General features: G+C 39.1%; 1 protein-coding gene across 2 annotated transcripts in view; it reads left to right on the forward strand.

The window, feature by feature from the left end:
- Positions 1-20,288, forward strand: part of EIF2AK3 (eukaryotic translation initiation factor 2 alpha kinase 3) — a 42,720-nt gene that overhangs the window by 17,601 nt on the left and 4,831 nt on the right. For both annotated transcript variants that reach the window (XM_071753189.1, XM_071753190.1), the window contains exons 3-14: positions 4,068-4,262; positions 5,710-5,840; positions 7,522-7,756; positions 8,013-8,172; positions 9,464-9,601; positions 10,116-10,238; positions 10,835-11,055; positions 11,412-11,524; positions 12,522-12,644; positions 13,870-14,019; positions 15,035-15,806; positions 19,828-19,995. In XM_071753189.1, coding sequence (XP_071609290.1) covers positions 4,068-4,262; positions 5,710-5,840; positions 7,522-7,756; positions 8,013-8,172; positions 9,464-9,601; positions 10,116-10,238; positions 10,835-11,055; positions 11,412-11,524; positions 12,522-12,644; positions 13,870-14,019; positions 15,035-15,806; positions 19,828-19,995 — 2,529 coding nt within the window. The remainder of the gene's footprint in view (positions 1-4,067; positions 4,263-5,709; positions 5,841-7,521; positions 7,757-8,012; positions 8,173-9,463; positions 9,602-10,115; positions 10,239-10,834; positions 11,056-11,411; positions 11,525-12,521; positions 12,645-13,869; positions 14,020-15,034; positions 15,807-19,827; positions 19,996-20,288) is intronic.

Consider the following 20,288-nt stretch of genomic DNA (forward strand, 5'->3'; position numbering starts at 1 on the left):
CCATCAGCCTGGAGATTGAGCAGCCAGCGCTGCTGATAGGGCTGCAGCACCCTGCTCCGAGCCAATGGAGAACTTCAGCTTCAAACTCTTAATGAGCAAAAGAGCAGCATCTCATTTAGGGCTGGGTAGTTCATGGGGGTTTGGTTTTTTTTTTTGTTGTTGTTGTTGCTATTGTTTTCCTTTTTTAATTTTTTTTTTCTTAAAGTGTTACTTCTGAAAGACAAACCACTTAACAATTATGTGCCATATTGCTGACCAGTGAAGCTGAACAAATAGCTATTTACATTGACAGATCAGAGGAATGTGTAAGTGCATCGTGGTAACCTACATTTTCTGTGCCAAGAGATTTGCAGCTGACTGCCTGGGTGACTCACTCCTTGGATTAGGAGATGAGGTAATGCTTTTGAGATACAGGGTGATGTCATTCCTTTACCTGAGCTGCATGCCGATGCTGCCTGCTAGCACTTTCAAGGAAAGTCCCTTTGCTGCTGCTGCTGTACTAGAGAATGAGCTGCCTAACTCGGAGAGGAGTTGTTATTATTCCTGTCCTTCTAAAGCCTCTGGCTAAACTGCTTTCTTTTTTTTTTTAAGTATGTCAGCATAAGTGCCCAAAAATGCCTTTTGTTATCTGTGTGTGCCTGCACGTGTGCATACCTGCCCCATTCTTCAAATAAAGCTGTTTTAGTAAAAGTGAGCCTCGGTGGCAATCAGTTGCTGTCCCTTGTCAGCACCTTGTCACATAATCCCATTTATAGATAGATTCATCTTAAAAGAAGGTGATTTCCCCCCCCACACCTCCTCTGTTCTGTCTCTCTTGTGAAATACCACACCTGTAGTAGGGAGTAGCTGAGATGCCGAGCTTGCACTTACTCACGGTCAGTTTAACCCCATCTGCTTGTACTCTGGCATTGTCCTTGGTGTAATTGCTCTTTCTGCTGCCTGTGCTCCCTCTCCTGATGTGTTCACCAAGCACCAGTTGTGCCTTTTCTCAGCCTTTCTTTCCCAATGTCACGCAGGACGTGCTGCTCCCATAGATGCCCTCAAGGTTGGGAGCACAGGCAGGTGGTCAGCAGAGCTGACCCGTCCCATCCCCTCTGTCCTCTGCAGCTTACGGGTTCTGAGGTTTTAACAAATGAGCAGGCAGAGCCCTGCTGTCAGGGAATGTTTGAAGGCATACAAGCCATGACCTGATTTGACCCACACCTTGGGAGTACACAAGTAGGAGTTGCTGAGTGAGCTTCCTTTGTGTTACGGATTTGGGTGTGTGTTTCCCAAAAAGGGCCAACATTTTGCCTGTTGTTTGTTGGTGGAAAATTTCCTGCTTGAGCCCTGGAGCAAGAGCTTAAGGTATCACAAGTGTCACACTGTCCCCAGAACCAACTGAGAGTTACTTGCTCAGCAGTGACTCCTGGGCAGTTTTCACCACTGGCTCCTCACTTCACAACCTGATGGCATGATCTGCAACCCTTGGAGCACACAGTGCTACAAATCCTGTGCTTTCAGCACATATCTCTGAAAGTCTGGGCTTGCAAGTGGCTAGTTAGTTGTTGCTGCTGCAGTCTAGTTTAATCATGGTGTATGAATTCACAGAATCACAGAATGTGTTGGTTGGAAGAGACCTCCAAGATCATCCAGTCCAACCTTTGGCTAACACCATAATCAACTACTAAACTATGTTCTTAAGGACCAGGTCCAAATGCCTTTTAAAGGCTTTCAGGGATGGTGATCCCACCACTGTCCTGGGCAGGCCATTCAATTCACCAGATTGGGCAGTGGAATTTATTCAGAATCTGACATGGAAGTCATACTGTGGCTATGTTTGGGCTCTTTGTGCTGACACAGTGGTACAGGAGCTGGTTTGGCTTTTGTATGTTTGGAAAGCTGCTTATAAAAAGAACTGCTGTTAGTTCTTATTTATATGTGCAATATATCATATTGCTGGAGGTGAGCGTGGGCCTCCAAGCTACTTGCAGGTATCTGGACCACGTGCAGGAAGAAACCTTGCAGAGGATTTATTAATGCAAAGTAACAGCTGCACAGGCTGAAAGTTGTCATCAAAAATTATTATGCATTTCTGAAAGAATAGATTGCAACAACATTTTATTATATTCCTCTTCTGGGTTGAAAGTTTTAACAGGATACTCCAGCAAGATTACAACTGCAACTTTGGCACTGACCTTTTTCTTTAAAAAAAGGTATTTTCCAAAATCTGCATGCCTTTGTTTCTCAAGATCACAGGGCTTCTCTTCAATAAGAATATTTATGTAAACTTTGTTTGTTTGTTTTATTTTTCCGCTAATCAGGTGCTAAGCATATGTACAAAGACATGCGTGTGTGTGTTTTTCTTCCCAAATGGTAATCCATAATACAACATCTTTTGTGCATCAAATATCTCCTGTGTTTGTCTCTTCCAGGATATTTGGCCTTTTTTGCCATAAGCTAAACATCTGTGAGAGAAAGAACATACCTTATTTTGCTGTGTAAAGAACTTTGCAGCTCCTCTCAGGGGTTTATTTTTATCATCTCTTCAATTACACATTGTGCTCCTGAGGGGAGTTTTTGTTTTAATTGTCAGTCACTGTGAGGCTTTTCAAATCTAAAAAGCATTGGTGTTGGATCCTTTAGGGATCTTAAATAGTCACCAGCTTTGTTGGGTAACTCACCTGAATTTTCTCTTTGAATGAGGTGTGTCAGGCAGTGTAAGAAGAGCTACTAATTGTGACCTGCACACGTTTACAAGATCTGCCTTTTCCTCCCTGTTGAGGTGAATCCCAACTTTGCTTAATGCTGTTTGCTCATCTGTGACCCAGTTAGAGGAACAGAAAGTCTCATGTTGGAGAGAATTTTTATCATGCAGAAGACATGTGGATCTTCACTGCCATTCCAGAAATAATAACCAGAAACCTTCTGGATTTTTTGTGTGGATTGGAAATACACATCTGTGCCTTGGAATCTGAGCAGGAGTATTTTGTTTGACTAATATACATGTACCAGAAGTAGTCCTTAAATCCTAATGTGCAGAGTCTCTGATTTTAGTGTAATTATGTTGTAGGATACTGCCCAAATGGACACAGGTTTGGAAAAAGCATTAAAATCTTCCATGTTAATCCACATCCTCAAAAGCTAAGATTATGTGGATTACAGTTTCTCACTGTTCTTGATGGACAGAGCCACTGTGGCTCCACAGTATTAGTTATGGTCTATCATGCTGATAATGAGTTTCTTAATAAGTCCCTTAGTACTCATTGACAATGACTCATACTTCCGAACTAGGATCTCCTTGAAAATCTCAGTGTAATGGATGAAACACTGTATCCTGGTGAACATTTTTTTTTCTTTTGACTTGTGTGGTTAAGAAAATAACAGCCAAGTTTTAAAGGAACAGTATGCTTAAGCATAAGAAATTCTGGGGAAGTGAAGTTAGATTATCTGTCTGGAAAGGCAAAGGTGAAATGTGAGCTCTGAATCTCAGTGGTAATTGCTCTCTCTGCTTTGCAGGAAAATAGATATTATGGGGTATTCATTAGCTGGAAAAAAGCTCATATACAGCCTCAGCTTTTCTTTTAAAACTAAATTCAGTCTCCTGATGTAGAGAGAATGATTGATGCTGTGTTCAGAAGTAAACTAGGTCTGGAAAAAAAAAATGAAGTAGAACTTTATGTAGAGTGCCACTGCCTTGAAAGTAACACAAATAATCCATGAAACTTGTACTTTTACCAGTAACTGTCTCTTCAAGAACGCTGCTCCCTGGATCATCACTTCTACAGTTTGGGAGAATTCTGATTTATAAACTGCATGAGCTTTAAAATGTTTTGCTTAAAGTGGGAGAAGTGTCACACACTGAACTGTTTAACTAGTGAAGTACAGATTTTATTTGAGTGTCTGAGTTCTGTTGTCTAAAGTGTAACTTTGAAAAGTAAGACTCTGGAATACAAACCCATGAAATACAATGCTGGAATAAAATGCAGTGCACTTGCTTATATAGCATTTCTGTTTCCAGTTGTGGTCTGTATATTTTGATAAAACTATGGTTAAAAGGTAGCTAACCTTCAGTTGAATTATTTTAGGTGTTCGGAAACAAGATGATAATCCCTTCTTTGGATGGGGACCTTTTCCAGTGGGATCGGGATCGAGAGAGCATGGAAGCAGTTCCTTTCACAGTTGAATCTCTGCTCGAGTCATCCTACAAGTTTGGAGAGGATGTTGTCTTAGTTGGGGGAAAGTCTTTGACAACCTATGGGCTGAGCTCATACTCAGGGAAGGTAAGAGCCTGAGAAGTTGCCTTGTGTAGGCGTTTCCAGCACTGTCCTGCTAATAGGTTGCTCTCAGGTTTTGAACTGCAACACAGCTCAAGTACAGAATCATAGAAAAGTTTAGATATGAAGGCACCTTTAGAGGTCATCTAGACCAACCCCCTGCAGTGAGCAGGGACATCTTCAGCTAGATACAACTGAAAATACAGAAAAGAAGAAGCTGAGCTGCCGAGCCAGAATAAGGGAAGGGACAGGGGTTTTGTGACCACTGGTGAGTGGGGGGAAAAAAGAGGACTGACTCCTTCTACTGAGCTGAGCGAGGAGCTGAAGGAGACTTTGCTGTTCAGCTTACTGCATATTAAAGTAGGATGTAGGTGACATATTTTATTTTCACAACAGAGTTCAGGTTTTTCACAACTCATGGGTGATAACTGGTTGAAAACAAGAAAAACATTCAATATATGCAAAAGTTTAAGACTTGTATATGCTGTCAGTGAGTTTACTGTCTCAAAGAAGTTCTTACATATTAAACTAGGCAACAGTCAGGTGTAAAACTTCTTGCTACATGACTGCTTCAGAAAGTATTTATTGGCTGAAGTATGTTGGTTAAAAGTTGTATATTTTGCAAAAACACTGAGGATATAATAAATGTTAGTGAAATAGTTTTATTTTCTTGTTGACAGCAGAGAGCTTTGTGCACCAACAGACTGCTCTTCCCACAGTGTTCAGGAAGTGGAAATTTTGCTTTCTGCTTTGATTCTTGGCTTATACTTCCAGTAGCAAAGGTCCCTCGTAGAGGAAATAGTAGCTGACTTCTTGTTAAGAGTTTGGGCAGTCTGTTGTTTTTGTCAGTATGTTGTCAATTCAGGCTTCCTGAAAGTGTGTTCCACTCCCCTTTCAAAATTGCCCATATAATTCAAATTCTGTTTGCTGCTGAGACTGTTGCAAATTCTGTGTGACTGGGAGAGTCAAGAAAGATGACTTTCCCCTTTAATAGCTGACAAGGCAAAGGGGGAAGGCTCAGTAGAATTGCATTTGAAGGTAATAGAGTTATGTTGAAACAAATATGACAGGAAAAGAGAATTATGCTTTGGGTCTTTTAGGAATGTGCTTTCAGTGCCTATAAAAATAGTGGAAAAATGAAAAGCTCAGATTTCTTTCTGTTAAAAGTAGAAATAAATGCAAAGTATAGACCAATGATAGACAAGATAGCCCTAACTGTAGACTTCTAGAATCTTTTGAAAATTCTGCTTCTGAAAAGCCCTTATCTCTTAAACCAGGCTGTTCAACACTCCTCAAGTTGAGCATCTATTGTCACAGAGCTCCAAATTGCCTGCGAGCCAAAAATGTGTGTTGTAAGGGTTGTTATCTTTGAATATTCCTGTTGATTATAGTTGCTTGTCTTGGAAGTTTCAGCACTTGGAAGCATGTGTGATCCTCTTGCTTTGTCCCTCAGGTGAAGTACATCTGCTCAGCCGTGGGCTGTCGCCAGTGGGATGATGAGGAGACAGAGCAGGAAGAGACCCTCCTGCTACACAGAACTCAGAAAACTGTCCGTGCAGTTGGACCACGCAGTGGCAATGAAAAGTGAGTGTTCAGAATTGGTCAGAAACAAGCAGACAACCACAAGTCCTTAATATGTAATGTTTTAAGGATGTGACCTTTTTACTTTCATTAGGCTAGGAATTACTGCACGAGGGAGTTGAGATTGTGAACTGAAGGAATGCACCAGACTTTTGGCTTGGATCTAACCCCTTTGCTCTTCAGTGCTTCTGCAAAATAGCTTGAACTCCAGTTTTATAGATGATTAGCCAGAAATGTGCACATATTTGTTTCCTCTAAATCAAATGAAAATTACTTTCCTTGTTCTTGCATACCTCAAAAGAGCTTATCACTGCTCTACTGCACAAGGCAAATGTCATTAATGTTTGTTCCAAATACTGATTCCTGTATGAAAGGAGACAGTTTAAAAGTTGTGTTCTGACCTACTGATTCACTTTTAAGGTCTTTACCTACTCATAATAACCACCCCTGGTATTTTTATACCTGATGTCTTCAGCTTTCATTTTAATTTGACATATCTTAAAGTCTTCAATTTTATTTCATAAAAGTCCCATTCTTATATCTGCTTTCTTAATTTGATAACATAGATGGTCTATTCTTTAAAAGCTGTAGAAACTGATTCTGTCTGTGACTTCTCTAATGCTGTCACATTGAAGTTATAATACAGCAAGATTTTTATAAAAATACAGACCTGTATTCTACTAAAAAAAACCCTACAATCCACTTCATAAAATACCCTCTTAAACACTGGTTGTCATACATAATACATTAACTGCCCAACAATTCATTGGAATTGTCATTCCCTGTTCCCCTGTTCCCTCTTCTGTTTGCAGTAGGATCTGACAGGTTGTGCATCTGTAGTTTATCAGAGATAACCTGATTAGAACTCAAATAGATTAGCAGATCAGATGCCTGAGAGAGAATCTTGGGTTCCATGGCTCTTGGCAGGGAGATGTGGCTCCTAAAAACATGCTTTTTCCTTTCCATATCTCTTTCAAAGATATAGTATGACATCTTTTGTACCATAATCCTCCTGTTTTTGTCATCAGAAGCACAGGTGACACTGAATGGCTGTTGTGGAGTTTATAGCATAGGTCTGGGGTTTTAATCTGGAGAAAGAAAATATTTTAATAAATCGGTTGAATATATAAAATATGCCAGACTTTTACCATAAGGGTCTAAATCCTTTAAGGAGAATTTTGTCTCTTGTTGGTTGCAAAGTCCTAAGAAACCTTGGGTGCCTGAACATGCTGTTAGAAAAATACTTTCCCCCTTCTTGCTATTCAAAACACAAACTTGCCATCCTGTCCCATCTATATCTTCTCTACAGCATTGGACTATATCATAGAAAAAAAAGACAATAATTATTTCTGAAAATAATTATCAGCTTCTGCCCTAATCTCCTGGTTTACAAAAATTAAGCAGCTCTCCAAATACTAAACCTTTAATGCCATTGGCCCTACTTCACTGACTGTTCCCTCAGCTCACTCATCCTGTTGGGCAAGATTTCTCTGTTTGTTTAGTTTGTATTCTGGATTGGCACTCCCCCTCCTGGTACAGTTGTGTTCATCTGACAATCTGAGAATTAACTGAAAAAACAGGCCAAATATAGGCAATTCAGTTTCAGAATATTCTGGACAGAGGATGTGGGACCTCCTTGGAATGTATAAGTTGTTTCTTAAAAGTTTTTCTCTGTTTCTTTAAGGTGGAATTTCAGTGTTGGCCACTTCGAGCTACGCTATGTCCCAGAAATTGAAACCAGAGCAGGATATATTGAGAGCAATTTCAAAGCAAATATGAACAAAGAGGAAACAAAAATTATTTCTGATGTGGATGAGCAGGAAGCTATGATGAAAGATACAGTGATAAAGGTCTCAGTAGCTGACTGGAAGGTGATGGCTTTTAACAGACGAGGAGGACATCTGGAATGGGAATACCAGGTAGGGAAAAAAGACAGTATTAAATGTTATGAAAATAGAAATTTTGCAGCATCACAGATCTTGTCTTTCCTCTTGGGTTTCAGGTGCTGTCTTTGTAAAGAAGCCTGCATCTGCTTGTAGTATTTTAACTGATTTTGAGCAGCTACATCTGTTACAAAAACTAAACCAAGGAGTTTAAACATATTGTTTAGCATTATTCTTATATAATATCAAGTTAATATATCAGCAGTTTTTCAGTTACCTTTCTCTTTTTCAGTTTTGCACTCCAATTGCTTCTGCATGGCTTGTTAAGGATGGCAAAGTCATTCCAATCAGCCTGTTTGATGACACAAGTTACACGGCGAATAACGAAGTTTTGGAAGATGAAGATCTCGTGGAAGCTGCCAGAGGGGCCACAGAATCCAGCGTGTATTTGGGTGAGACACCACCTGTAACATTTTCTGTAGCAGATGTTATTCTTTTCTCAGTTGAGATTGTAGTAAAGCACATCTTTCTGTACTTGTAGATGATATCTAAGAGGAAGTGTAACATACCCGGTCTGATATTCTGCATAATGAAGGCTGTAAAATTTAACAGTGCTTTATGAAGCTCCAAGACTGAGGATACTGACATTAGGAATCCCAGAAAGGCACTTTGACTTTAAGTTAAGGACTTTCAAAAAGTAGAGATGTGTTCTCATCTCTTTATAACCTGCTCTGGTCATCTTTCCTGTTGTTCAAAGTCAAGAGTTCTGTGAACTCATTTTAGAAATTCTGACAATTACAGGAGTACAGTGTACCTTTGGCTACAGTAGAATTAATATCTTTAGCCCAAACAGTGATAATTAAAAGACTGATTTTTAATGTTTTTATCCTCTTTCAAAACCCAGACGTTCCAAAACCATAAATCTTTTCCTTTTTGATTCTGAAATGTTCACTGCTTTTTAGTTTCAGTACACTGCAGATGACTGAACATCACGAAACTTTTAAAGATAAGTTTATAGTAACGAGGCAGTCTTAGTGCTTAGTAAGCAATAAGCAGTATCTTCCTCCAGCCTATTTTGTCACATTCATTTTTTTCCTCTACACTGGGTACATAACTTACCATGAAGAAACTTAATCATAGTCTTAACTAAAATTTTCATCCAGCTGTCAGAATTCATTTGGTGTGGTTTGTGACAATTTGAAATAGTGGCCCCAGGACCTTCTTCATCTTGGCTGTCTGTCTGTCTCAGGGAGGTAAATGTGCTTTGATTTTGTAAGAATGCTTGTCTTAGCCTTTTTTCTATGTCTTTACACATTGTAGCTTTCCTGTTAGTGGTTACACAGATAAAAAAATAACACTATGAAGAAGCCAGATTGTTCCAGCCTTCCTGGTAATGTCTGTTGGGGAGTAAATTGCACCAGCATTAAGAAGAATAGGAAGTTTGAAAGAAGTCTTACCTATGCAAAGCCCAGGCTACTTTATAGTTCTTAAAAATTGCTGGCAATTTTCTGTAGCAGTAGCTCTCCAACAGTGAAAATGACATGTTCTGATCTCTTGTGTTTCTGGAAGAAAGGGAAAATGCTACTTTAATTTATCCAGCCTAACAATCAGCCTCAGAATCCCAGAGTCTTAGAATATAAAAAAGTATTACATATTCTTAACCTATTTTACCTGAGCAGTTTTATTCTGGGTGTGAAGAAAACTAAATTTCATGATGAATATGCTCTCTGGTTCATTATTTAGGTATGTACAGGGGCCAGTTGTATCTTCAGTCATCAGTCAGAATTTCTGAGAAATTCCCAACCAACCCAAAAGCTCTGGAATCCAGGAATGATAATGCAATTATTCCTCTTCCCAAAATAAAATGGAAACCTTTAATCCGTAAGTAACGATTTAGAGTTTCATTTACTGCCTTAACTCTGAACAGGACATTTTCTGATTTCAAGTATGTTTCAAACTAGTTTAATGTTTCCATCTGTAAACTAACTGAGGAACTATCTCTGTGCTTTTGTTAATTGTTTTGTTTGCTTGTTTTTTCTAATTAAATATTTTATGTCAGCTTTCTCTACTATGGATTTGACACAGTCTTTTTTAATAATGAAACATTGGGTCTTCTAAATTAAATTTTTCAACAAAAAGAAGTTGGTTTTATGCAGTTATGTGAATGTGAGTGAATTGACTTGTCCAAAACTAGTAGTTTGGCAAGGAGGAGAGATGTTAAGTACCTATTACTTTAAAATAGCCTTCTTAATGTTTATTTGCATTATTTTTGGTTCTCATGGTCTGGTCAGAAAGACATTTTCGAAGATTACACAATTGAGTTCTCATTAAATTAACAGAAGAATATAGTTTTCATAATAGTTCAGCTCAGTAAATTGTCTTCTTCTCTGCTTAGATTCTCCTTCCAGGACTCCAGTGTTGGTGGGATCTGATGAGTTTGATAAGTGTCTCAGCAATGACAAGTACTCTCACGAAGAGTACAGTAATGGGGCACTTTCAATTCTGCAGTATCCATATGGTAGGTGGAAGTTTAAATTTTTGAAGTGCCAGCTTTACTTATTTATTGTCTGTAAAATTCAGTAAATGGCCATTTTTTTGATCTTTAATAGGTGTGTATCTTTTACATTTAATGAACAAGGAAATTATTGCCTAAACTAAAATTTTAGACTGTGTTGTATGTTTAATTAGTGCCCCACAAAGCACTTCAGAGTGCCAAAAATTGCTGTCACAGAGGTATTGTGTTTACTGCCATTGTCTGATCATACTGCCATAGCTGGTCTGAGTGGAAAAAGCTTGTAAATTATTTTTTTCAGAATTTGATCATGGTCCTAGAGACTCAGCCTGGTGTTACAAAGTTTTCCATATGGAAGATATTGTTTATGGTTTAAAGCTTTCAGTGGTCAGACCTTCTGAAGTAAACTTAAATGGGAGATTTACTTGCTGTGGAGTCCACAACCTTGATTACCTGAATTTGCTTATGTGCTATTTAAAATTCTGGGGCATGGAAAAAAAAATACCCTGTGTGTGTGTTCAGGAAACCTCTTAAAAAAAGACAAATTGTTCTGTAGTCACCTACAAGTAAATCTATGCCTTCTTTTTGTCTTTTATACACAGATAATGGTTATTACTTACCCTACTACAAGAGAGAGAGAAGTAAACGTAGCACCCAGATCACTGTGAGATTTTTTGAAGATACAAATTACAAGAGCATTCGGAAAAAGGATCCTGTTCTTCTGCTGCACTGGTGGAAAGAAATTGTTGGCACCATCCTGTTTTGCATTGTGGCCACGACTTTCATCGTACGCAAACTTTTCCATCCTCATCCTTACAGCAGGGTAAGTATTTTTTTTTTCCTCAGTCCTAAATGCAGAAGGTATTATTCTTGCCTTTCCTTTTGGTTTTGAGTCTGCAATGAGTAGTATTAATAAGGTAATGAGATAACAAAATCAAAACCTAAATTTATTGCTTAATTTAATTTATTTAATTTATTGTTTAATCTGCCTGTGAGGGCTGTCAGCTGCCATGTACAAGTTGCTTACCTGCATCAGCAAGCAGATCAGACTGCTTCAGCCACATCTGACATCTTTGGAGATAGTTACACTGAAATTAGCTGATGCCATAGCTAAGGTACAAAATCTCCAGTTCTTCAGGAGCTGAATTTGTTTGTTCTTGTTTTGGTAACCCTTGGTAGCTGCGGAAGGAATCTGAAACCCAGTGCCAGACTGATAATAAATATGAGCCCACTTGTGGAGATGCTAAAGACAGCAGCTGGAGTGATGTCAAGAACTCTGGATATGTGTCAAGGTGAGCTCACTTCAACACAACATGTTCAGGGGTTTTAGTGTGACAGCTGCTTTCTGGTGGAAAGAGTAGGTGTTCTCTTGTTCTTACCTACCCTAGTTTTAGTCCTCCAGCATCATCAACTGACACAAAACCCTGTCACCCCATTACTGGTTGAAGATTGGAGTTGTGATTAGTCAAAGCAGTCTGAAGAGTCTACAAGAGACCTGCTCTCATATTCCCTGCTGATAACTGAAATAGAAGATTGATTCTTGAAGGTCACAATTGGTTTTTACTCCCCGTGTCTGTGTTTATGGATTAAAGCAAAGAGAAAGGCAATTGCAGATGGAAACAGATGATGTTTTATATATTCTGCAGAATAAGCAGACTATATTTATAGCAAACCTTTGTTCCTGTTACAAAAGGGTTAGGTAGGACAGAAGAGTGTATAGGAGCATGTCCTGATACTCTGGAGAAAATGTGACCATTTTCTGTACATTTGTAGCTCACTGAAAGTAAGCACTGGAGTATTCAAAATGAGGAAAAATAAGACAGGTAGTGAGATTTAAGAACATAAATCATATTTTGGAAAGGAATGATTAGAAGGATTAGTTACAGAAATACTACTTTGGGGTGGGGCTAAAGGCAAATCATAATTTAGAAAATGTTTCTCTCACCATGTGTTTTGGGTATTGAAACTTTTAGGCTATAGTTGAGGTCCATGAGCATTCAATCTGGTATTATGGAAAGCCTCTTGGTTTGTCATGTGTATGCATAGTGGATCTTGCTGGGTTATGGTAGACACTGAATCAGTGCATAATCAGCAACTGTCCACTTGATTGCCTTAGTGGGTTAGCAGGGAAGAAATATAAGAAGTGCTTCAAGTCATCGAGCATATTTTGTCTATACAGAAATGTTTCACTCTTAGTCATAAATGACTTTACTTTGCTATCTATATTGATGTGTTTTTCTCCTCTACCCTCCCTTCTTTCTTCTGTCTGTCCTCACACCCTTCTCCCAGATACCTGACAGATTTTGAACCAATTCAGTGTCTGGGTCGTGGAGGTTTTGGAGTAGTTTTTGAAGCCAGAAATAAAGTGGATGATTGCAACTATGCTATCAAGAGGATCCGTTTACCAAACAGGTAATGAATGAGTTTGAGATACGGAGGAAGTAATGAATGAATGCTGGGATCCCATCCTACACTGAACCATCTGTTCCTGAACTGGTTTCCCAAATACTGTGTTAGGATGAATGACACACTTTTTAATGGGGGGGTGACTTAAGTTTTGGCATTGAGAATTTGGCATGTGTGATCACAGCAGAAGGGTGACCTGCTTGGCTAAATCCTTGCATAGCAGGACCTCGAAGATGCTGCAGCTACATGGGAGCTCCTTTGATTTCCTTGATGAATAGAGCCTTTAATAACAGGACCAGTTATTTATAGCACTGTTAATTTGCTTTTCTCCTTCCCCTCCTTACCTTTCCTATTTCACCTTCTCTTTCTTTTCTCTCTCCTTCACCAGCTTTTCTAACTCCATCTGTCCATTTGTTTCATTTTCTGGTCCCACAACCCCTACCTTTTCTTTCAGTCGTAGGTGGTCAAGCCATGCTGCTGAATTACCCTACACAGAGCTTGCAGCAGTTCCTTTTAGTGAGAGATGGGAGACACTGCTTCTGGAAATCTCAAGTTAGAACAGCAACAGGCAGGCCAGTAGAGGGAGGGGGTAAAGCTATGAAATCTAGAATTACTATTTATTTGAATGTGTTAAATAAACGTGACTAAGATTGAAGGATTTGATCAGAAATTTAAGGTAGCCTAAATTCTTCTTTTCAACCATTAAATGAAACAATCTGACATTATTTGATCCAGTTATGGTCTTATGAAGAGAGATTATTTACTTCAATAATGCAGCAGGCTACCTGCTTTCCTGTCCATAGAACAGATACAGTCTTTATGCAGTCTCCTGACAGTTAAAAAACAAAATACTAAGGCATTACTGTCTGTCTTTTTATGTCAGTGTCTTCTACATCCCTGTAGAATATTGCTGTGTAGTGGTCTCTTTTTCTATCCTTGTAAAAAGTTTAGAGCAAGATGAGCCTTTTCTTCTCAGTTCTGCTGTCTGTATTTATTTAAAAAGGGATGAGTAAATACTTAGCCCTTATGAGTACTTGCTGCTCCTCCACACTTCTCACCTCAAGGAGTTACCCTGGAGAATTTAAGACATGTCTGTCTTGTGGTGTGAAGAGCAGTACTACTGGCCTGGTTTATACTGAGCTAGCTTTGATTGAATTCCTCTGCAGAAATGTCTGTACTATGCTGTTGCTCTGTGTGACCATATTTCTGTTTTCCTCACCCCAAATGGCAGGGAGCTGGCTCGTGAGAAGGTGATGAGGGAAGTCAAGGCGTTGGCCAAACTGGAGCACCCAGGAATTGTTCGGTATTTCAACGCGTGGCTGGAAGCTCCACCTGAGAGATGGCAGGAAAAGATGGATGAGCAGTGGTTAAAAGATGAAAGGTAACTCGTGGGGTTTTTTAACAACTGAATTTGAGATTGCACATCAACAGAACTGGAGAACTGGTAGATGATCCAGGGAGATGGAGAGACTCTGTAGGCAAGAGGTGGTTTTTAACTTAGCCTTTCAACCTTTCAATTGAACAAGATGCAAATATATGACACTTGTGGATAGTTGTTTTTGATTTTGGGAGTCTTCTGTTGTCCTGTCTTTCAGTATAGTAACATCTTGTAGTTATCAGTGTAACTGCTGCTGTAGTTGAATCTTTGGATGGTTGGAAGGTGGAAACAATGCTACTGTGATTCAGTTTTTAACTTGGACATCTCTGTCCTCTGTTTCTTTCTGTTGTTTTCTTCCTCTTTGTTGTCTTGGCTTAGATGGATCTGGTTCAGTACTCCAGTGTTTCAATGAATTCATTCCAGCAGAAATATGTGAGGGATAATCAGAGTGGTGGTCTATAAAGCTTGGTAGGTGTAGGTTAAAAGTGGAACGTTAGATAAAGGAGTTAAAGGATATAAAGAAAAAGGGAAACGTGGGTGTATGTTAGCATTTAAAGAATGAGGCCCAGTACAAGACTATTTAGTGACTTCATAATAATATCTTAACATACTTATAAAGGTCACTATATTCTAAAATTTTTGTTTCAGGCATCAAATTGACATTTAACAGCTGTAATTCTTCCCCCGTGCTTTAAGTAGTCATTGCAATGTGAGTTCTAAAGGACTGAATTTTTTCCAGGTGAGGATGAGTCTGATTGCACATTGGGAATCCAGACAGTAAAGCTTGCTAAATTTTTTTTTAATCAGCATTCTTGTCTCAGTGAGAAAACATTATCCACCCTAAGAAAAAGAGATGCTAAATCCTTGTTATTAGTGCTTCCCACACTGAGTTAATCATTTGCTGTTACAGGATGGCACAGCTCTCAGAAGTGGCACTTGTTAAAACCTGGGCTTCTGAAAATGCATTTCTAGTGGAATTAAGTTCTGTGGTATTAATCTCTCAATTTGGTTCTTCTAGCACTGATTGGCCACTCAGTTCTCCCAGTCCAATGGACGTCCCTTCATTTAAGATCAGAACAGAGCCATTTTGCACAAAGGAACATGTTGAAGTTATTGCCACTTCATCAGAGAGGATAAAGTCTGTGGGAATACCCTGTGGTCAGTTTGATTCATCTGGAAGCCAGTTTTCTCCTCTGGAATTTTCTGCCACAGAAGACATCAGGGACTTACACCAGTCAGAAGATCTGCTGTTAAACCTTCAGGACAGTGTCCTTACAGGCTGTGACATAGAAGACAGTACTGTCAACAACAACGAGCTGGGTCACCCCTTGGAAATTTGCCCTTCTGCTGTCCCTGTTGTACACCTGAGGGAAGGGACCTCCTCCTCTATAGTGTTTGAGGATTCTGGTTGTGGAAATGCTTCTAGTAAGGAAGAGAAAGTTGATTCTTCACATGATGAGAGCCTTTCTGATGACAAGGGAAAAAGTACAAAGGACTCTGATAACAAGAAATCCGCTTCAGGAAGTCCCCTCTCTGTTTCTCCACCAAGGCCAACAAGTTTAAGCCTGGACCTTTCTAAAAATACTGCAGAAAAAGTCAAGCCCACCTCTCCAAAAGTGTATCTTTACATCCAGATGCAGCTCTGCCGGAAGGAGAACCTTAAAGACTGGATGAGCAGAAGATGCTTGATAGAGGAGAGGGAAAGGACAGAGTGTCTGCAGATATTTCTGCAGATAGCTGAAGCAGTTGACTTTCTGCATAGCAAAGGATTAATGCACAGGGATCTCAAGGTTTGTATTCATAGGTTGCTGTAGAAAATGTGTTGGGGCTTATTTATTTAGTGGCATGATCCTCACCAAATGCCTGAACTTTCCAGATTCTGATTGTGACTGGGTATCTCACTGCCTGTGTCCTATAGGCAAACACTTTCTGGTTTAATATTGTGAGATTATCTGTGCCCAAAGTATCATACAAATGTCTCTGGTGCTGTAAGGTTCCTGAAACTCATGGACTACTGAGGGAAGTGGCATCACAGGGTAGCTGTCCCTCAGCTCCATTACAGACTTGCACATCAGCAGTTCCAAATTTGGCTGCTGCTGATACAGCAGTGCCAGGCTGTTGAGCTCAGTGTCAACTTCTACTTTAAACTGACAAGATTAGGAGTGTGTGGACACAGGTAAAATGTTTCTGTGTGGGGGAGTAATATAGCACTGGAGACAAATCCTGCTGAAATAGTTGACTTGTCAATGACCTCAGTGTGGGTGTTGAAAAAGCAGAGTTCACATAAGACTGCCTAAGAGCAGGAGTGTTACACCTGGTTACAAAGGAAAAATTAAGTATTACTGGTGTAGGATTGAAATGTGAACTGTCCTACAGTTGAATCCTGAGTCAATGTCAGCTATCATTATGCATCTTTTTGAAGGACTTAGAATCATTTTAATGTCTGCTAACATCCCACTTAGGTCTGGGAAAAGTGTTTTTTACCTCTAACGTTTAGTGTTAATGAACTTAGAAGTAACTTTTCATACCTTTTCTTTCATACTGTTTCTGATGCTATGTTAGTACCTAATCTTCCTGGAAATTTTAGCACTGGAAGTGTCAGTATGGGGTACCAAATACCAGAATTTAATTAAAGAGCCCAGCTGAAGTTAGTCTCATTATAGTATCTCAGAAATTGTTTGCTTTTGCCAAAGAGTGGAGAGGGAGTTCCTGTTTCTCTTTGCTTATTTGAGGAGGCATTAATACCCACCTCAGCAGGGTAAATACTGAAATGATTATAACTATTCTTCTCAGATGTTAATTATTTGGTATCTGTAGAAATAAAAGATAAAAATGCTATGAGGCAGTAAAAGGGGGGTCAAACTCAGTAACATTGAAAGGACGTGCCAAAGTTAGAAAAACTCACAGACCCATCTGATTATTTTCTTTCCTCACCAACATTAAGCATATACCTTGAACCAGTTATCTGAAGAATCTTGAGTGTTTGAAAAACTGACCAGAAAATTAAGTCCCTATCTAATATGTTGCTAGACATGTTAATTAATAACCTTTCTTAACAGTACTGTCACTCTGCAGTGTTTACTGAGATCACTGTTCAATAAAGCTTCTGTAGATCTTCACTTTCAGCTGTATTAGTCTTATTCAGCAGTTGTGTAGTGTTTTGTTGGAGCATCTTAAAAGCTCAATATTGGCAGCAATTTGAACAAGAGATTTTATTTGGTTTACTTGATATAAACAACTTGGAAAGGCTCCCCCTGAATGAACAGCTTCCAGCTTCAGAAAACTTCCCATGTGTGTGCAGAGGTTATGCTGGGATCCTGGAACTTTGTCTGTTGTGTGTTAATTTGGTCAAAACAACAGCCAGTATATTTAATCTATATTAATTTTATATAAATTTTATATATTTAATTTTATATGTATATATTTATGGAGCTCCTAGGAGTGTATCTCACCTCATTTTGTAATGTGTCCAAGTTGGTCACACAACACCTGGTTTGTGCCAGCACTAATAAGCTCTAGGTTATTATTTGCAAATAACCTGCATGTTACCTCCATTAACATGGAGGCTGATAGCAGAGGCCAGTTCTTACTCATTGTCACCAACAAAAAATTAATTGACTTATGGGAAAATTAATTGGTGTGCATGCATAGTAAAGATTTAAGATGATCTTTTATTTAAATTAACACATGCATTAATGGTGCTTAATGATCAGAGACACCATAATGACAAGATGGCAGGAATTTAGGTAGGCAAGTGAATTGATGACTGTTCAAATTCTTTTGGAGAAGGTGAAGTACAGAAGTCTGTCTGTCTTGTGAGTTTATTTTATTCCTAGAGTAAGCAGGGTCATGCTTGACAGCTCAGAAGTAAGGAGTTTCACAGAATTGCAAGTAAAGTCTTAGATATGTTTTGCAGCATTAATTGAATTAACCAGTAGTCTTCCAGATGTCTCAGTAGCTTATTCATATCTGTGAAAAAATAAAAACAAACAGGAATTCTTAACTCTTATTGAAGAATCTGGAGAGCAAATTCTTTGTGTAAGTGTAGCAAGATTAAACTAAACTAGAGGGTGGTGGTTGTATTCTTCTGATTTTAATCAAAATTGTGTGCATCTACCTTAGATTTCCTTTCTGATTGTGGTCTTGCTGGCTTATTTTTGCTGGCAGTTTGCAAAAGCAAGAGTCCATTCTCCTAAATTTGTAGAAACTATATTGCAGTCCATTTTGAGACAGTCTGTGTTCAGCCAGAGAAGCACAAGAAAAAGAACTTGGTGTTAAAAAGAGTTTTATTCTATGAAGCAAGACAAATCTTGCTGACTTCTCGTGTGGTTGTTGGAGATCAAGGCAATGGGACACAAACCCCTAATGGAGACTTGTGTGCCCTGAGTATTAAACATTCTGATATGCAGATTTTTGGCAATGTGGATGTGCAGTCAGAGTGTGGGTGATGTATAAATGCATCAGAGAGAGTCTGAAGATGCTGTGGGTTTATGGGGAAGCTGGGGTGTTTTTTTTTTGGCTAAATGAGCTGTGACTCAAGTGCAGGACATTTGTTACAGGAAAATACAATGGGAGATAAGACCTGGCTCAGGAAGCAGTTTTAGAGGAAGGATGTGTAAGCACTGTGGAATTAACAAGTCATATCTATTTCTGTAATGCTTAGCTGAGGGCTCTCCATTGCTTACAAAACAAAACAAACCAAGAAGCCATTTTTCTGTCTTGCTTTTCTCTTTCACAGTCTGGGTTTCTCTTTAACAAAGGAAGTTAGATGGACTTGGAAATAGGTCAGCTTTGTAGTCATTTAGTCTTTTGGAAAAAATACTCTCTGTATCTTTCTGACCCCTCCTGTTCAAGAGCATGTGTCAGCAAAGCATGGGCCATGTTCTCCTAACCCTGAAAGCTCCAGGAGCTCTGAGAAAAGCTTGCCCAGCACCACCTGGCTCTTTACCAAGCCTCAACCCCCTCCCTTTACCTAATCCTGCCGCTTCTTCCCCTTGCAGGATCAGTCTGTTCTTCCCCCAAATATGTCTCTGTTTAACTGAGGTGGAGCTGTCATGTTTCAGAGACCTAATCAATCATTTGATGTGTGCTGTGCTATCAGCCAGAATGCAGATCTCTTAAAAAAAAAAATATCTGAGATATGTACAGTTAGCAAAGGGACATCTCAGTTCCAGTCTGTTTTATCAGTAGGCTAAACCAAGGGTGGCAGTATGTGGCAAATAACTAAAGAACAGTTAAACCAGATCATCACAGTTGTTGTGAATTGCAAAGCTAAAGTTCCATCAAATATAAACTTTTAATTTTGTTATGCAAACAGCTGTTCCCACAGTTAAACTGCACAGTACGAACCAAAAAGCAGACCTGGTTCCCAGACTTCCAGTGTATCTGTAATTTAACATGAAATGTTATGTGCTGGTTAAAAATATGGCAAACAAGTTTAGCACTTGGAGATTAGGATTAAAAAGAGGAGGAGTCAGAACTCCAGCATCTGATGTGAATTTGCCATGTGATGGAGAGTTGGATAACTTACCTGTGGTGTTGTTCCCCACAGCTGTTGACTTTGTGTGTAGTGCTAGTAAACCTCTGCAGGATTACAAGAATGAGTAGTCTGAGTTTCAGGAAGGGAGACTTTAATGAAGGAGTAGTCTTTTTCATGAGTAGCTAAGATTCTTTACTGGTTCTGCTCACCTGATGTTTAACAAGCATCTTTAGCCTTGACAGTGTGGCTTATCTGAATTAGAACAAAGTGTTGTACCTACTGAATCAAGAAACTTGTTTATAACTTTTTTTTCTATTCACCTGTTTTCTTAGCCTTCCAATATATTTTTCACAATGGATGACATAGTAAAGGTTGGGGATTTTGGACTGGTAACAGCTATGGACCAAGATGAGGAGGAGGAATCCGTTCTTACCCCAATGCCAGCTTATGCCAGGCACACAGGACAAGTAGGGACCAAACTCTACATGAGCCCAGAACAGGTTTGTGCTCTCTCCTCTCCAACTCTATCTGGCAGTGTCTGGAAGACAGCTGAGATCCCAAGAGCTTAAAGATCAGACACTCTTTCTAGTAAATGGTTGCAATCAAGTTACTTAAACTCTTTCTCCTCAAAGTACTTTTGAGCTGAGTTAAATTCCAAGATTAACATATTTATATTTATATATATAATTTAGAGGAAAAAGTGGATATTGACTCATAAGTCGATGCTTTCATTTATCTTGCTTTTACTGTAGTAGAAAGGTAACTGTATAATACTAAAGTTAATGGAGCAAGG

This window comes from Heliangelus exortis, chromosome 10, assembly GCF_036169615.1.
Source record: "Heliangelus exortis chromosome 10, bHelExo1.hap1, whole genome shotgun sequence".
Taxonomy (NCBI): domain Eukaryota; kingdom Metazoa; phylum Chordata; class Aves; order Apodiformes; family Trochilidae; genus Heliangelus; species Heliangelus exortis.